General features: G+C 41.0%; 1 protein-coding gene across 1 annotated transcript in view; it reads left to right on the top strand.

The window, feature by feature from the left end:
• The window catches only part of spon1a (spondin 1a), a 71,705-nt gene that overhangs the window by 38,955 nt on the left and 14,048 nt on the right, over nt 1-18,702 (top strand). The window contains exons 7-8 of the mRNA XM_061814221.1: nt 11,813-11,877; nt 15,498-15,699. Of these exons, the coding sequence (XP_061670205.1) occupies nt 11,813-11,877; nt 15,498-15,699 (267 nt within the window). The remainder of the gene's footprint in view (nt 1-11,812; nt 11,878-15,497; nt 15,700-18,702) is intronic.

Below are 18,702 nucleotides of genomic sequence, written 5' to 3'. Positions count from 1 at the left end.
CCTCCATAAAGCGAGTGGCCGCTTCCGAACCGACCTACTTCTCAGGAAATGTTCTACCGACCTCTCTTGAGCAAAATCCGGCGTGATGAGAACGTCTCCGCTCGATTCGACTGCAGCTTGTTCTGCGGGGCAGCGGGAGGGAATGTCAGTGGAGATTTAATTAACGCCCCAAGGCGGTGCAAACCTTTGCGCGAGGCGCTGATAACAGCTAGCTTGCATCCCGTTGGAATTTTGCACCAATTGGGTGTCTATTAATAGGAGATTGTGCTGTGACAGAAGGGATCAGAGATGCCCGAGCGTAACTTTGATCACACATCAGAGGAGCGTCTAGCTCATCCGGAGAAAAGAAGTCTTTAGACCAAGTCAGACCTTGGCTTATAGGCAGAAAGCATCCAATAATTCCACATAATTGTGCCATCCGTAGGGATATTTGATCGCTTTGGATAAGTACTCGGCTATCTGCGGGCTGTGCCAAATCCTTTTAGTTGTCCTGCCAAGTGCACGCAAATCAGCAGAGTTGTTTACTATTTGTCTTCGGGGAAAAATGAGCTTTTTGTGTGCGTGTGCGCGTGTGTTAAGCCACAAAGACAAACAGGATGTCAGGTCTTTTTTAATATAGTAATGTGTTAGATACTCTGGAGTTTATTTGCATGGTTCAGCGCTCCAAGGTAATAAGCTCTCCAAATAATATTAATCGGCAGGAAGAAATAACAGAGGTATTTGCATGGTAATTAGCACTAATGATCTTTTTAACATGGTGATTATGTGAAGATGTGCCGAGGAAGATATTCCACAGGGAATGTGGAAAGGAAGAAGCCGCAGCTGCTCCTGCTTAATGCGAGTGTCCTCCCACTTTTACTAGCCTGAGTGATGGACGTGCTGTTGTTCTGCAATAAAACGATTATCCCAAAACAAAATGATATTTCTCTGCGATATTAACAATGAGCTGCCTTGAATTAAAGAGAGAAAAGATGTATAATACAACAGAATGAATACATTCGACTTGGTTTTCCAGGGGAACCTTTTAGTTACCAAATGTTTGGGGAGAAAATAACAGTTTTGCAATATTTACTGTTGGCCTCATTATTATTCAGGGTCAAAACGGAACAGAACTTCTTTCAGTTATTAATATTGGCTTTGAAGCAACATACCGGAACTAATTGTGCCCTCTCTCCTGATTGCTGTCAAGTGGCAAAATCCTTTATAAAAGATGACTCACTCCCTTTAAGAGTCCAGGGGCTCGGATGGGATTTGTGCACTGGGAGGGCCATGCTTGTAAAAATAATAAATACAAATAATTATCATTTATAGTAAATAATAAAGGCGGCCCGGTGGTGCAGCTGGTAAAGTGTTGGCCTCAGAGTTCTGAAGACCCGGGTTCGATCCTGGCCCCCCCGCTGTGTGGAGCTTGTATGTTCTCCCCGGGCCTGCGTGGGTTTTCGCCGGGCACTCCGGTTTCCTCCCACATCCCAAAAAACATCCCACATTAATTGAACACACAAAATTGCCCCTAGGTGTGATTGTGAGTGTGGCTGTTTGTCTCTACGTGCCCTGGGATTGGCTGGCAACTAGTTCAGGGTGTACCCCGCCTCTGGCCCGTTGACAGGATAGGCTCCAGCACTCCCCGCGACCCTCATGAGGATAAGCGGCAAAAGAAAATGGATGGATGAATAAACCATCAACGTACAGCACTCTTATTGCAAGTTTTAGCTAGCAAGTCAAAAATGTAAAAGAAATCAAACCGGAATGACGGCTCCTATCATGAAAAACTGCAGAGCCGAGTCACAACTGTATTACCACTTTTTACTTTAAAATGCATGAGGATCGAATTATTCTATTCCCGCCTGTTTTTGTCAAATTTGTAGAACCTTTGTTGTGTATGTGCAATTAAAACCCAAATCTGAAAAGTGTCTGCTCATTAGTGATTTGGTAAACAAAGGTTAAACATTGCTTTGGAAATTATGTTACAAGGCTAATGAGTTTCAAAAGTGCGTTTACTGTGACTTCAACTCCACTTTTTACTTATTCTACTAAACTTATCATTGGAAAACCTTTTGATATTCATCTCCCATCGACAGTGGTCTCTTTTCACCCGATTTCATAATAAACTGTTCCGTGTTAGTGTAACAAGCGGACATTATTAACACACTACGAATCTGTTTTTGTGATCATGCCAGTGTGAATGTCGCCACTCACCTAAGAGGGAATTACAAATGTTAAATCAAGCATTGCAAATTAAGGTTCACTGCACTCGTTTGGACTGGATGGAAATTAGTTATGCGGTATGATTTTTTTTCCCCTCCAAGATAACAGAGTATCCTTTTAGTCTCCTCTAATTGATTCAATCATTCTTTTCAAGCTGTGCCTATAACTTCACCAAGGATTACAGAGAATTCTTGATTTCCATATGTTTAGAGGCTCCACGTTTGATGAACAGGTGCATGTACAGACAGGTCTCAGAACTCATTGATTAAGTCATGCTTCCATTAACATCTTTACCATTAACAAATTGTTGTTATTTGATCATTTGTTTGTTTGAATGAAGCCTCCAATTCTTACAAAACATTGCCTCAACCGTACATGTCATTTCTTTTCTCATCACTCAAACGCTCTACATATTAGATGGATATCAACGATAACAAGGAGATGGGCACGTAGGAGGAAGTGTGGGAGCTTGTGTACATGCCACAATCAAATCAGAGAGGCGAGGATGGGACGCCGTCCACCGCTGCGGAGCGGCACACAAGTCCGTGTTGGGCTGATTGTGCTATTAAGAAGCGCTGGAAAGTGAGCGCAGCGTCCGCTGGGGTCTCGCTGGTTAGGTAAGCCTTCCAGCGTCCCCATTGTCAGAGCTGCTGAGCGGGGAAAGCTACACTGCACTCTCTGGGCAGGGTGTAATTGCGCCTTTTAAAATGTTTTACATTAAAACGTAAGAAAAAATGGTGGTGGTTTTGGGAGGGATTGGAACAGATTAATGGCATTTAAGCTGATTTGAGATGTGATGAGGCCAAGGAACGAATTAAAGGCATAGTTCCGACACTGTACACCAGGGGTCTCCGAACTTTTTGAAGCTGAGGGATACTTTGTGAGTACCGATAGTATGAAGGGCTACATGAGCTGTTTGCAGAAAACTTCAGAGTCAGAAATCATTATACACTACGTAAAGTAATTTCATTTAATTTTTTTATATTATATGACATTATTTTAAAATTTTCATTCATGTAAGCATGTCAGATTCAAAATTGAAAGCACAAATCATAATAATAACAATTTTGCTATTTTTGGAATATGGCTCACAGGCACCTTAAGTGGTCCTCGTGGGCACCCATGCGCCCGCGGGCACCATGTTGGTGACCCCTGCTGTATACTATGAAGTAGCTGAATTATATAACGTCTTACAGGTTCTAGAGTGTATTTTATCCAACTTCTACTTAGATCAATTGGTACCTTTCATTGTTGGCAATTTTCTGATCTTCTGCTTAACTTCGAGCACTTTCTTCATTTGAGATTTCCCCAAAAACTTTAATTTTTTCATCAGAAAGGATTGCTTACAATGCAACGTTGATGTGTCCATCTTCTTCTCATCACTTTGGTTTGCTTAACACTCACTAGCTCGACAACACATCAGTAAATGACAATATTTCTCAGTAGTTACAACATTTAGTCAATAAAACTAATTATGCTCTCATTCGGTCTCTGGTCATCGCTTGTTTTGTTAGTGATTTGTGGCCTGTCTAATGCTGCTTAGTGTTTTTATTACTAAAGCTTGGCCTTCCCTCTTAACAACAAAGTTAAATTGAGGAAACCCTAAAACAGGAGTATCAAACTCATTTTTGTCGCAGGCCACATTATTGTTACGGTTTCCCTTAGAGGGCTGTTATGACTGTGAAACCATAAAAATCTTGAATCACCTCATCATATTTATACATGGAATTTTGGTACAGATTTTAGGAAGAGTCCTGGAAGTTACCACATGTGATTTGCCTTTGCGGGCCACGTAAAATTATGTAGCAGGCCAGATCTGGCCCCCCGGGCCTTGAGTTTGACACCTGTGCTCCAAAACATCTCCACCCGGTCATTATTCTGTTAACACTGTGAGCTGTCATGCAATGACGTGCCCCTGTCAGGGTGAAACCACCCACGCACTGCATGTCTATTTTTTCATTATCTGGGATGGGGTGGGCAGAGAGGTGGGTGATGGCACTGAAAACTGGCACATTGCATCGTTCCAGGGGAAAACCAAAGCGACTAACAATTTAGAAAATGTGAATAAAATCCAACAATAATGGCGGTCTATCGTTGTCCCCAAGAGTACAAAATAGGTCTGCGGTACCACAAAGTACTGTAAAAAATAATAGTTAGTTTGGGTAGAGTTAGGGCGTTATGACCAGTTGAGTGCCGACTAGAAACCTAGAATATGAAGAGAAAAATGAGCTCCCATAATGATGACGTAAAAGCATAATTTGTACAGGACTTTCCCTTGTGGCATCACCAAGCTTCTGAATCACACTTGTCAACTGTTTCGCCGATCTGTGTATGTGGTGCATGCAGCGGACACATCGCCAAACAATGAAAGTACAACCACCACTTACATCATCCTTCAAATATTTCAGATGAGTCTTTTTGCCGTCTTACCTTTCTCTGATCCACTCTGATGCCCGAGACTCCATAAAAAGTGCTTTCCCTCAGTGACCAAAACACCCATGTGCAAACTCAGAATGACTTTCAGTGCGGGACAAGGTAGGCGTCGGAAAGGCGATTAATGCACAAGCTTGGATGTAATCAGCCTTTGTGTCAATAAAGGATTCATGACGACACAAATCACACGCATGAAAATGACATTTATTTTTTCTTATATGGTGCAACTCGGGAGGCACAGTGGATGAGCTGGAAAGCGTTGGCTTCACAGTTCTGAGGTCCCGGGTTCAATCCCGGACTTGCCTGTGTGGCGATTGCATGTTCTTCCTGTGCCTGCGTGGGTTTTCTCCTGGCACTCCAGTTTCCTCCCACATCACAAAAACATGCAACATTAATTAGACACTCTAAATTGCCCCTAGGTGTGATTAAATGGATGGATATTCTTATACGGTGCAACTCATGCGGGAGATCGAAGCACGTCACAGGAGCTCGTTGTAGCTAAAAATCAGGACAAATGAAGTAATGAAAAACTGTTGAACCTCTTTATTAACTCAATAGAGTACAATCTAGTTTTCTATCTTTGCACATTTTCAACACACAATTTTCTGCTCCGTATTATCCTCACAAGGGTTATGGAAGTGCTGGACCCTATCCCAGCTATTTTTGGGCGAGAGACCGTGTCCACCCTGAACTAGTCACCAGCGAATTGTAGGGCACATAGAAAAAAAACAATTTGTGCACACATACACACTTAAAGGTAAATTAGAGTCTTCAATCAACCTATGATGCAAGTTTTTGGGATGTGGGAGGAAACCGGAGTACCTGGAGAAAACGGGGAGAAAATGCAAACGCCACACAGGCGGGGCCAGGATTTGGAACCAGATCCTCAGGAGTGTGAGGCAGACGTGCTAACTCGTCATTCACCATTTCGCCTCTATAGAAATCTCAAGATTTCATAATTTCCAGCCTACAGAGCGCACCTGGTTACAAGCCTCACCGAGTGTATATGTAAAGGAAATACCATTTGGTACATACATACGCCGCAGCTGTGTAAAAGCCGCCAGTGCCCACATTGAAACCCACATTGAAACACAAGATATTTACAAAGACGGTACACAGAAAGAGTTTAACGCTAGAAACTTGAAGCTAATGCTAGTGCTAACGCTCGTGCCGCGTTAAAGCACACTAACGCTAGCACCGCGCGAGTGCTAACGCTCTGACACACGCCAGTAACACAGCAGCAACACGCCAGCACAGCGCTAATGCTAGCATCAAGGTAGCACTAATGCTAACGCTAACAGGGCCGGTTAAAATAAAACATAATGGTAAATATCACTGACACACGCCAGTAACACAGCAGCAACACGCTAGCACAGCCCTAACGCCAGCGCAGCACTAACGGGGCTAGTAAAAGTCACTTCCTCAGCACATATATTCCACCGGTCTCATTATTACCTTTTCCGCTCGAGTGCACCCTTGTGGCCGCTTGAAAAAATGCACAAACTAACCGCATCAGCGCGTAAACCGCAGGGTTGAAAGCGTGGGAAAGAAGTCGCGGCTTGTATGCCAGAAATTACCGTGAATATTATTACCTTAGCCCTTTATATGTAAGAGAACGTGTCACACACAATTCCAATGTTCCAAGACACTCGTTCAAAGCCTTCATTTATCTTACATATTTCCCATCCAATGCCAATATTTCACTACATCCCTTTTATGAGCATTAATTTTATGCCCTCCTGGTGACAACGAATATCCAAATAATTTGCCTTGCTGAATCACACACATAAAAGGACAAAGGTCCCAGCAGGACTCCAGTCAGTCATAAATGTATTAACCAGATGTAAACGCCGCCACAGCCATGCCAGATGCTCACAGTAACTGTTCTCATTTTGCGCCGAGCCCTGCGTCGAGATGTTTTAAAGCGGCGCTTCAAAGCGAGACTGCGAGGCAAAATGTCTCCCCGTGGGCTAAGCGAACAAGCATCCTGCACTCCACTCGTTACTGATGATGTGAACGCACGTAGCTCATCTTTCTTTCTTTCTTTCTATACACAGCAATGTTGCGCTTTTTCTTTTGTGGGGCTATGTTTTGGCTGCTAGACTTCAGCTAAATTGGTCTTGGAACTCTTGTTGCATCATGCCACGAATGGATACTGCCTCCCAAGTGCGTAATGTATTTCAAATCCATCAGAGCTGTTTAACGTCCGAAACATGGTGATTAATTATCAGTGTTCAACTCCAGTAAAACGGAAAGTGGCTTTGTTATTCAGCACGTGATGTAATGTTTGGCTAAACTGTTTTTGAAATGTGATTATCTTCAAATATGCGATCTTGGTACTCATAATTTAAGATCATGCTTAAGATTATACATTTAGATCAATGATTAAAAATACATGGATCCCTGATGGTGACAAATGCCCTTGCTTTACTTTACAAGATGCTCTTGTTTTACTGTACAAATTAAAATGTGAATGTATACCCAGATGGGCAGATACAAAAATTAGCAGACAAAAAAAAATAGCTGATTTTTTTTTTTTAATAAAGGAACCACTTTGGTTAGCTAGTATATGTCTCACAGTCAGGAATTGTGGGAACCAGATCTTCCTCCCGCATTCCCAACACATTAATTTTAATTAGTTAATTTTAATGGAACAAAATAATGATAATTTATTTGGTTCATTTGCATTGTGATGCAATGGGAACAAAGTGTCAAAAATCTCATTTATGCAATAAATTATTATATATATAATATATATAATTATAAAAAATAAAAAAAAACAAGGAAACTACTGAAAAACCCTTAAAATGTCTGAAATAATTCTTCTGGTACTTGTTGTAATAATACAGACAAAGCTTCTGATAATTCCCCTTGGAAAACGCAACCAACTTGGCTCTATATTCAATTGACAAAAGCAACGCTGATAATTAAAACCATATAGCATGAAGCGCCAGGGACGTTGCTCCAGACCTCTGGCGGCAGTGAGGTCGGCTTACTTATAATCATTGGATGATACAGAGAGCAAAAATCCAATTTAGGGGCATTAGTAACGCGCCTTTCGTGTCCTTCGAGACTGAAGAAAGCCAAAATAAACAGCCCGGGAGTGACAAAAGAGGGAAACAAAACAAAACAAAAAGTTTTTGACTCCTCAAAAGATCAGAAAAAAAAAAGAGCTCACCAAATTAGCAGCTATTGAGTGATTGCATTTTGGGAAAAATGGAAATATAAATCACATAAACAATGAGTTGTATTGTGGGTCGTGATGTGCGACCAGTTGAAAATGTGCCACACCCACTGTCTCACCCGTTTTCTGAGCTGCTTATCCTCACAAGGGGCACGGGGAGCTGGAGCATATTATTTCAATACCGTAATTTCCTGCCTATAAGCCAGGACTTTTTTCACACGCTTTCAACTATGCGGTTTATGCGGTAATGCGGCTAATTTGTGCATTTTTTGTAGCGGTCACAAGGGGGCACTCGAGCAGAAAAGGTAAGAGTAAGACTGGTGGGATGTATGTGCCGAGGAAGTGATTTTAACCGGTCTGGCCCTTTTAGCGCTGCGCTAGCATTAGCGTGATGCTCGCGTTAACGTTAGCGCAGTAGCGCTCGCATTAAACTCACTGTGTACCGTCTTTCTTTGTAAATATCTCGTGTTTCAATGCGGGCACTCGCGGCTTTTACACAGCTGCGGCGTATGTATGTACCAAATGGTATTTCCTTTACAAATGTACTGGGTGAGGCTTATAACAGGTGCGCTCTGTACCCCGGAAATTACAGTCGATAAACTACATGCCTTTTGAGATCCTTTTTAATGGGAATTTAAAATAAGGCCAACATAGTAACTCATAAAAACAAGAATCTTCCATATTGAAAATCCAACATTTTGGCTCTTAACAGTCCTGACCGTGCTATCGTATAAATATATGATATATTATTTTGTTCCAGCCACGCTGGCTCTCCACACACGATAAACTGTTCAGTCATTTAGAATTTGTGAAGAGATAATCTGCCTCCCACCTATGCTGAAAGCTTTTCTTTTCTATCTTTCATTTGGCCATTTTTGGGAAGAGGAGGTGTAAATTTTCCCAAGGAGACTGATAGCATCGTTGCTCATGAGTGCTAATGACACCTTATCGGTCTCGACTGATCCGTCAACACACTAGCAAAGCATTTTGGGATTTGTAGCATTAGCAGTGCGTATACCGCCGGGCCAGCTCCAAAACACGATTGAAATGGTCTCGCAGATCAGTCAATATTTGAATAACTGCATTAGCACATGAAGGCCTGCACACAAATTCTGCAAAGCCTTCAGTCGGACAAGGTAAGATAATAATCGCTCTTTGGTGAAGTCTACGTCAGCACACTTCACGTCATATCTGCTTTTAAATAAACAAAGACAACATCTTTTTGCCATTTTATTGATAATAGCAGATGTCTATATATTATCTTCATCATTACTAGGTCGAAGATAGTCACAGTAAACATTGTTGTTTTGTTGTAGGAAGGTAACGTACAGTATACGGTCTATGCCTGTATACGAAGGCCTAAATATTTTCATGAAGAGATGCAGAAAAAAAGAAAAAAGCTACACAGAACATTTTATATTTATTTTGTTTGAATCTTAATTGGGGAAAAAAATTCATTCGAAGCATAGGAATATTGCTTTGTTGTTTTTATGTCATGATGTTTACTACTGAGAGGTATATGATTCCATTTTTAATCAGCACAATTTTCTTGATTAATGGTTTTAATAAATACAAGGGAGTTACTCTGTAATCATTTTTAATGGTCAATGCGATCACAGGCTTGACCGTCTGTGCAAAGAAGGTAATGAGGTGTTGTCTAGTGTTTCATTAAATCCATAACTCTGGATGATACAAATCATTAAACCTCATATCAAAGTGATGTGACTTTATATACGATATATTACTTGTATGCGCATTTTGTCATTTATGATAGACATAGTGAAAACTCGGTACACTTGCGGGAGTCCAGAATCATCTATGTCCATATTATTATCAAGCAGGGAGGATTTTAATGAAATATTATTATTTATTGTGAATTGATATCTTCTGTAAATCTGGTAAACAAAGCACGACACATTGATTAATGATTGTAAAAGCAACATGTTGACCAGAAAATGTCTCGTAAAAGTGCAGAACATGAGATTTTCCTTTTTGGCAACTGAATCACCCCCTGACATTTCATTTGGTTGTGCAAGAGGCAACTTGAGGAGTAAACTATATATCCTCGTCATTTTCAGCAAGGCTTTTGACATTGCCGGATCCTCTCGGTGTGTTCTTTTGACAGACCTGTTTCTCTCTCCCCGATATTCCTTTGTGTAGCAAAACTATCATCTCTTGAATTAATGTGAACCAAAATAGCAGGCTTCCAGGCTAGCTCCCTTTAGAATTTTTTAAATCAAATTCAATTCCCCCACACCCCACACGGATGGAGTTCATTGGTTAACAAATTACTGTAGGGTGTGGCCCAAATCAATTGACCAAGTGGTCATGTAAAAAAAAAAAAAAGGTCTTAGATTTGTCCCAAAGGAGTTCTAATATAGTCAATTTGGTGGTGGTGTTAAAGCAATGCTACATTGATCTGATTCAGTAGACTGACCTGACATGGGATATTAAAAGTGTTTGTCAAGAACCAACGGTGCGGGGGCGGACCCAAATGCAGGACTTCGAGGCAGAGGCATAATGTTCAACGTGGTTTATTCCGGAAACTGGTTCCATACACAGTTGGGCAGTCCACAAAGTTTATAAAACGGTGGTGAGGCCGGCCATGATGTACCGATTAGAGATGATGGCACCGAATAAACAACAGGAAGCAGAACTTGAGGTAGCAGAAATGAAGATGATGAGGTTCTCGCTCGGTGTGAACAGGTTGGATACGATTAGAGAGCTCATGAGAGGGACAGCCAAAGTTGGATGTTTTGGAGACAAGCTTAGAGAGAGCAGACTTTGATGGTTTGGACATGTTCAGAGGCGAGAGAGGGAGTATGTTGGTAGAAGGGTGCTGCCAGGCAAAAGAGCGAGAGGAAGACCAAAGAAAAGGTTGATGGATGTTGTGAGGGAGGACATGAAGACAGTGGGTGTGAGTGAGGAGGATGCACGAGATAGGTTTGGATGGAAAAAATGACATGCTGTGGCGACCCGTAATGGGACAGGCCGAAAGAAAAAGAAGAAAACAGAGTGTAGCAGTCCGACAAGGCAGAGGCACAGAAACACTAGGCTCGGCGCAATCCAAAAGACATACAGCAAGGTCCGATGACTCTGGGGCAAACTAACAAACTCAGCAGGACAAGATCAGACAAAAGGGCACAGAATCAGGGTTACTCTAACTTATGCGTAGAAGCGGAGAATCCCACGGGCACTGAATGCAACTCACTAACACAAGGCAACGAACTGGCAAATGAAGTGACAAAAAAGTCCAACTTAAATGCCTGTCTAATTACAGTCAGAATGTGAAACAGCTGTGACTGGTGACAGGTGTCACCGCCCAGAGCAGTGGCCTGGCCACGCCTCACTTGGCTGTGGCCAAGCCTTGCTCATGACAGTGTTCGATGAAGCCATTTCTGAAAGAGCCAATTGAAAGTTTGTGGGAAAGTGAAGGCACCTTGTAAAGTTGGTGATGCAAAATTACTTAATTAGTGAATGTAAAGATGAAAAATTATAATAAAGAATCAACCCCGTCTTTGTTGTACAATATGCATAAATCTGTGAGCGTGGTCGTTTTAAAGCAGGTTGCGATGTGAATCCAGGGGTGAGACTGGGTAGAGAATCCCTGTCCTGACCGTGCTTGTAAAATGATCGCCGCAGACATTTCAGACAGGCCATCATAACACCAGTTCATAACTTGGTTAGATTTGTGAGATCCCCTCCTCCAGTCCCAGTAAATTTTTCTCCCTCACAGGAAACTCTTTAATTTGAAATAGGATTAGTCTTCCATGCTTGTTGCAACTTGTCAGATTTATTGCACTGAAATTCAATAAATCAGAGCATTAGCAACTCTGGTGATGCTATCATATTTTTATTAGTTTTTTTTTTTTAACATCAGTACTGGGCAACTCACTGTAATTGTTTTGTATTATTCATACGTTGCACTGATCCAACGTAATCATTCAGCAGAGGTATCGAATAGTTTAACACTGTGTCTTACTTTTGCAGGGTGATGATGTGCTGACGGTCATCAAGATGAAAGCGCAGTGGCCGGCTTGGCAACCACTTAACGTGTAAGTATCGCGTGCCATTTACACCGCTGCACCAGTTCTCTGTGTCTGGAGATGCCCACGGCGCTAAGTCTTGTCTTAAGGTAGTTACTTCCCACTCAAGAGTCACCAGTGAGCCACAATAACGTGACAGTCACATTATTACCAGCGGGCTGTGCTATGATGGGGTTGTGGTATGAAACTAACAACCTCTCTGGAGCTTTCCGCCTAAAGATAGTGAGTCAGAGATAGAGATAGTTGTTAGGACTCGACACCCGCAGATGTAATTGGGCGGCGCACTTATCAAGCGGCGTTTTACTGTAGAGGTTGTCAAAGGGCTACAGTACGCTTTCATCACGCAGCTAATGGTGATGGAAGATACTGTCTTCCGATGGTGAGGACAGCTCGTTCACGCAATAATGACACAGTAGAAGAAACTGTAGATAGACACAGGTGTGTTGTTGAAGGGAAACGTGGGGTTGATCTATAAAATGGTAAATGTCCTCTCACTTCTTCATCTTTCTCGTCATCATCAGCCCTCCTATTTAACATGGGTGCTTTACGTCAAAAGCCACCAGTGGGAGTGAATGAATGTCGTAGGATTTTGTCAAGTAGGAAATGAACTTCAGGTTTCAGTGCCCCACCCCCCCCACCAATATATATGAGACTTCAACAAATCTCGGAAGACCAAGCGATTAATACTGGGCATTCAATTTTTTCCCGTTTTTTTGGCTACTTTATAACATTTAATCCAAAAAAGTGACTGTTTTATTGATTTTTCGGTTGAGAAATTGACTACGAGGCTACCAAGGTTTTATGATGATGACAGTTGGATTTTCTATTCTTCCTTGTGGGGGAAATAGATAGATGGACAGACAGACAGACAGACAGACAGACAGACAGACAGACAGACAGACAGACAGACAGACAGACAGACAGACAGACAGACAGACAGATAGATAGATATAGATAGATAGATAGATAGATAGATAGATAGATAGATAGATAGATAGATAGATAGATAGATAGATAGATAGATAGATAGATAGATAGATAGATAGATAGATAGAAAATTGACCAGAAAAGCACTGTTTGAAATTATATGATTTTGACGAAAATGAATTAACGGATTTGATTGATAAATGAAAACATTGACATGCTGGTTGAACCATCACATTCAAAGACATGGTTCAGTATGACCTATATTTTTCGAGACCCGTTAAGAATCTTCCAACTTGGAAGCAATACTTGCTGATAAGTACAAACCCATCCCTGAAAGTGCCGTCTGCCGCATTCTTGGTGTTCGTTAGCCCCTGAAGGTATCTAATCTCTTATTCATGAGAAAAAAAACCAAGATGCTTATTGGCTCCGATTGCAAAGAACTTCAACGGTAACAACCTGTGCAATGTTATTTGGTCCCAGACCAAAAGGCCGATGACTTTAATCTCCAAAGGATATTAAATTGCCAGGAGCAGAGGCCAGGATATCCAGCAGGAACAATTAGCTTACACGCAGCCAATTAATGGTTTCATCCTTCATCGATTGCAAACAGAAAAAAAAAAAAAAATGGGTGTGATAGCAGATGAAGGAAGAAAAGCAAATCATCAAAATGAGCTGGATCCATCATAGCCATGGACAATTACAAAATAAAAATACTAAAAAATGGGGTCCGTTCCTCAACCAACCGAGAAATAGAATTGAGAAGCCTCACAACTTTATATTATCTTTGTATGTGATATGTAATGATGTTTGCTTGGGATGTCCCACTTTTTTACTTTCAATCCGATATTGCTCATATCAATATTGGTGCAATCCGATATCAGCAATAATCACACATACTTCACTTCTTGTGTAGGATTAAATGTTACAAAAAGTTTTGATTAAGTGATATTACACAGACATAAGAATAATCAGTAACAGTATGTATGTATGAGAAAATTTAGCCAATTTATTTAGGTTCAGTTGAGTTGTCAGTATTTGGTGGCACATCATTTGTTTTGACCACATGTGCGGCATTACACTTTTGAATTTAGAGTTTAGTTTTAGTGCCAATCACTGTTCCTGCTGTGCACAAAACTTTAATTCACTCTGTCAAACTGTGGTTGTCAAGAACTATTTACTTCATTGTGGGAAAGACCCAATATCCAACTTAATGGGAACAGTTTGTGGAAAGAGTTTCTGTTTCCAAGACACTTCTATGAGTTTGGTGTGTAAGAACGCGAGAGCCCTGACTTCAAACCCATCGAGCACTTTGTGATGATAAAATACAAAAGAGATTGCGACCCAATAGGAATGATTTCTGACTTCGCAAATAGTCTTGAGGTTGAATAGATCAACCAAAATCCTAGAAAAAGTTTTAATAGAAGAATGAAAATGTAATGGCCATGTGTTATAAAACATATAATTTATACTCTTTTGTGTCACTGCACCTTGATTGGAGGGGAAAGGTCTAGACAGCAAAAACGGCGAAGAACCCCAGTACGCAATTGACTGGGATCAATCCAAATGACCCAGCGAGTACGAAAAAGTGACTGCTGAATAATCAGGGAGGATGGAAATGAACTTCTATTCGCCGACCGTGTTGAAGAAAGATGGGAATTTTATTCAAATCGTGACATTAGAATTAAATTTGGTTTGGTCTGGCATTCAGCTATTTTAATAATCAAACGGGATCCCGGCGGAAGGTGTGGCGAATCTACGCCATCCCTGTCTCACCTTTCAGCGACAAACTGATAAAACATTTTCACCTAAATTTATACTTGCGAGGAAGATAGCCTGCGCCGGGGGCAAGGCGAACAAGAATTTTGGAATAACAAACGCAGCTTGCTGAGGTTGTCCGCTGTGATTAACGCCTTGCTGGTGTGTGTGACCAGCCTCGCCCCGTCTCTCCTTTGCTGTCAGTGGCTCCTTGTGGAGCCCAGGTGGTGCTGAAGATAAATGTCAGAGTTCTAGTACTTGCTGAGAAAAATGCGCCCGAGCGTCGACTCCAGTCACACGTTCCCGAGGGGATGAAGGCTGTTACTTGCATTCAGGGGCCATCATTAGCAAGAGTGCTCAAGGACAGAAATGACTACATGGAAGTCAAAACGATGACTGGCGGAAAACAAAAGAGTGACTTGCTAATTGTCTACATGACACTAAGTATTGTTTCAATTCTAATTTGTACATCCCTGTAATTAGTTTAGCCGTCAATCAGATCAGATCAAGGGAAACAAGCAGATATTTTTGTTCCTCATAGGCTGGAGTACTGAGGCGGAACAATAAGAATCTCATTTTTAACAATAATTCACAATTTTTTTGAAAGCTTCAGTGAATCATTATTTTGCATTGTCGAGAGCTGTTTTTTTTGTCACCTTCTCTACATAGAATTTGCTTTCATATCAGTGTGATGTCGGAATCAGCTAGAAACTCATGACAGACGGCAACGCGTAGTCCCTATAAAGCACTTATTAATTGCTCACTGCAATCCTTATTATAATATACATCCATATAGTTCTTTATCTGATGTTTGAAGAAGTTCCGCCTTGTATTTCGACTGGTAAATGACCCCGGTGGATATTGTACACCTAGGCGAAATCTTATTTAGTTGCTTCATGGGGCTGATAGAGCATTACCAAATCATAATTTCTCATTTTCTCTCCCAGGCGGGCTGCGCCGTCAGCGGAGTTCTCGGTTGACCGAACCCGTCACCTTATGTCCTTCCTGACCATGTTGGGGCCCAGTCCCGACTGGAACGTGGGTCTGTCTGCAGAGGACTTGTGTACCAAAGAGTGTGGATGGGCTCAAAAAGTGGTCCAGGATCTCATCCCTTGGGATGCAGGGACTGACAGTGGAGTGTCATATGAGGTCAGTAGCTAAAATAAGTTTTTAGGAATTACTAAGCAGTTATATAGGAGAGGTAAATAAATAAATAAATAAAACCCAAATTTATATACAAAAGCAATTACACATCACCATTTTTCCTCACTAAATATATGGTTCCAAATAGTCTCTCTCTCTCTCTATATATATATATATATATATATATATATATATATATATATATATAACTAAATACCTAAACAGGAAATGTTTATCTATCTATCTATCTATCTATCTATCTATCTATCTATCTATCTATCTATCTATCTATCTATCTATCTATCTATCTATCTATCTATCTATCTATCTATCTATTTTTAGCCATTTGGATTCAAAATTTATATATATATATATATATATATACACAGTATATGTAAGGATTACAGTTATAACAATACATGTCTTACCATTATTATTTATTAAACATTGTTTATAATTATTATTAGACTTGCCACACTGCAAAAAAAAAAGTACAGAATTTTTGTTGTTGTTCATAATTGGAATGTGCTAAACTGACATAATTTCATCACGTTTTCTACGAAAATATGGCATGATGTGTGTTAGCTCAACACATTTGAGGCACATGCAACCGTTGTACATGTTCAAATGAAGTCCATTCAAAGGAGTATTATGAAATTGCCATTATTAAAGATGACAATCATTGTTGTTGTTGACCATTTTACACAGTAACTAGGCAAAACCGGTGTAGTGACATTAAGCTACCTTTTCTTTTATACCAGTTCCCTCTTTCATCTATCTATCTATCTCTCTCTCTATCTATCTATCTCTATCTATCTCTCTCTCTCTCTCTCTATCTCTCTCTCTCTCTCTCTCTCTCTCTCTCTCTCTTCTCTCTCTCTCTCTCTCTCTCTCTATCTATCAGATGCACGTAATTCTTAAAGCGTGATGTAATTTAGCCATCAACTTGATGGTGAATGACCTGGCAATTGAAAATGGCGATCCAGCCACTCGTGAGATTGGAGAAAATGAAACAATGATAGCTTTCCACCCTCACATATTTTTGCATGTAACATGTGTATCTTATTAACGAGTGTGCTTAAAAGATCATTATAAGGAAATTGGATATTGTATAATCAATGTCACTAGCACAAAAATCACACATAGTATTATTACCAGCGAAGAAAGGCATTTTTTTTCCAAGATCCAGTTACATCAGATTCTATCATTATGAAAGATCTGACCCATAATAAATAATATTGCCACCGACAAGACACTGGTGTTCATCCTTTATAGGCTCCGGTCTCAATTGAAGGCTCTTTTTTTCTCACCTTATCAAACCTCTGAAGTCACCAAAACTTCCCTCTCCACTTCTTCCCCCGACATAACCCCAGCCCACCCCTCCTCTTGTCCTCTCCCTCTCTCAGCAGCATTCTGACCTTGTCATTCCACCTTGTCTTCCTCTCCCCGCTTGACAATCACTGCCTGCATCATTTCTCCGTATATGCACCGCCAGTCTGCAGCAAATCAAGTCATCACCCGTCCAATTCTAGATCCCAAAAGGACTTTCTCCTTTCCTGCCTCACCTTGAAGTGCCGTTTACTATGTGCCTTACGCCAACTCCAAGAGATTTGTATGTGTGTGTGTGCACATTGGAGTAGACCAAACGCAAAGACTGCATGTGTGAAATGCTCGCGATCCACTTTAGCTTGCCTTTGCGTTCAGTCGGTATAAGTTCACTTGTTTTTTTTTTTTTGGTTTTTTTTTTCAATTTATATCTGCTGCTTCCTTACAATATATTGGTGGACAGATGGACTCAATTGCTGAATCAATATTTTAGCCAGCACTCAACTTCAGGAACCCTTCATGACAACAAGCATCGAACAATGCAGTACAAAACACTTGAGCCCCTGTCGATGGTGTCTTCTGACAATCACTTTTCAATAAAATACATGATACATGTTTGAAGATAATTGCTGAATATATGCAAAGACTAAGAACAGTTTAGTATTATATTGTGGGGCTCGCATTAAACGGATACCACGAAGAAAATAAGTATTTGAACACCATGCTATATTTCAAGTTCTCCCACTTAGAAATCATGGAGGGGTCTGAAATTTTCATCGCAGGTGCATGTCCACTGTGAGAGAGATAATCTAAAAAGAAAAATCCGGAAATCGCAATGTATTTGTGTGATACAGCTGCAAATAAGTATTTGAACACCTGTGTATCAGCTAGAATTCTGACCCTCAAAGACCTGTTAGTCCGCCTTTAAAAGTCCACCTCCTCTCCATGTATGATCCTGAATCAGATGCACGTTTGTGAGGTCGTTAGCTGCATAAAGACAACTGTCCCACCCCATACAATCAGTAAGACTCAAACTTGTAACATGGCCAACACCAAAGAGCTGTCCAAAGACACCAGAGACAAAATTGTACAACTCCACACGGCTGGAAAGGGCTACGGAGAAAGTGCCAAGCAGCTTGGTGAAAAAAGGTCCACTGTTGGAGCAATCATTAGAAAATGGAAGAAGCTAAACATGACGGTCAATCTCAATCAGAGTGGAGCCCCATGCAAGATATCACCTTGTGGGGTCTCAATGATCCTTAGAAAGGTGAATCAGAATCAGCCCAGGACAACACGACAGGCCTTGGTAAATGACCTGAAAAGAGCTGGGACCACCATTTCCAAGGTGACTGTTACTATTTTACTAAGACGTCATGGCTTGAAATCATGCATGGCATGGAAGGTTCCCCTGCTTAAACCAGCACATGTCAAGGCCCGTTTTAAGTTTGATACAGAGGAGTCATGGGGGAAGGTTTTGTGGTCAGATGAGACCAAAATGGAACTTTTTGGTCATAATTCCACTAACTGTGTTTGGAGGAAGACAAATGATGAGTTCCATCCCAAGAACACCATCCCTACTGTGCAGCATGGGGGTGGTAGCATCATGCTTTGGGGGTGTTTTTCTGTACATGGGACAGGATGACGGCACTGTATTAAGGAAAGGATAACCGTGGCCACGTATTG

This window comes from Syngnathoides biaculeatus, chromosome 3 (genome assembly GCF_019802595.1).
Source record: "Syngnathoides biaculeatus isolate LvHL_M chromosome 3, ASM1980259v1, whole genome shotgun sequence".
NCBI lineage: Eukaryota > Metazoa > Chordata > Actinopteri > Syngnathiformes > Syngnathidae > Syngnathoides > Syngnathoides biaculeatus.
Note: the sequence above shows the minus strand (reverse complement) of the source record. Positions and strands in the feature narration are given on the sequence as shown.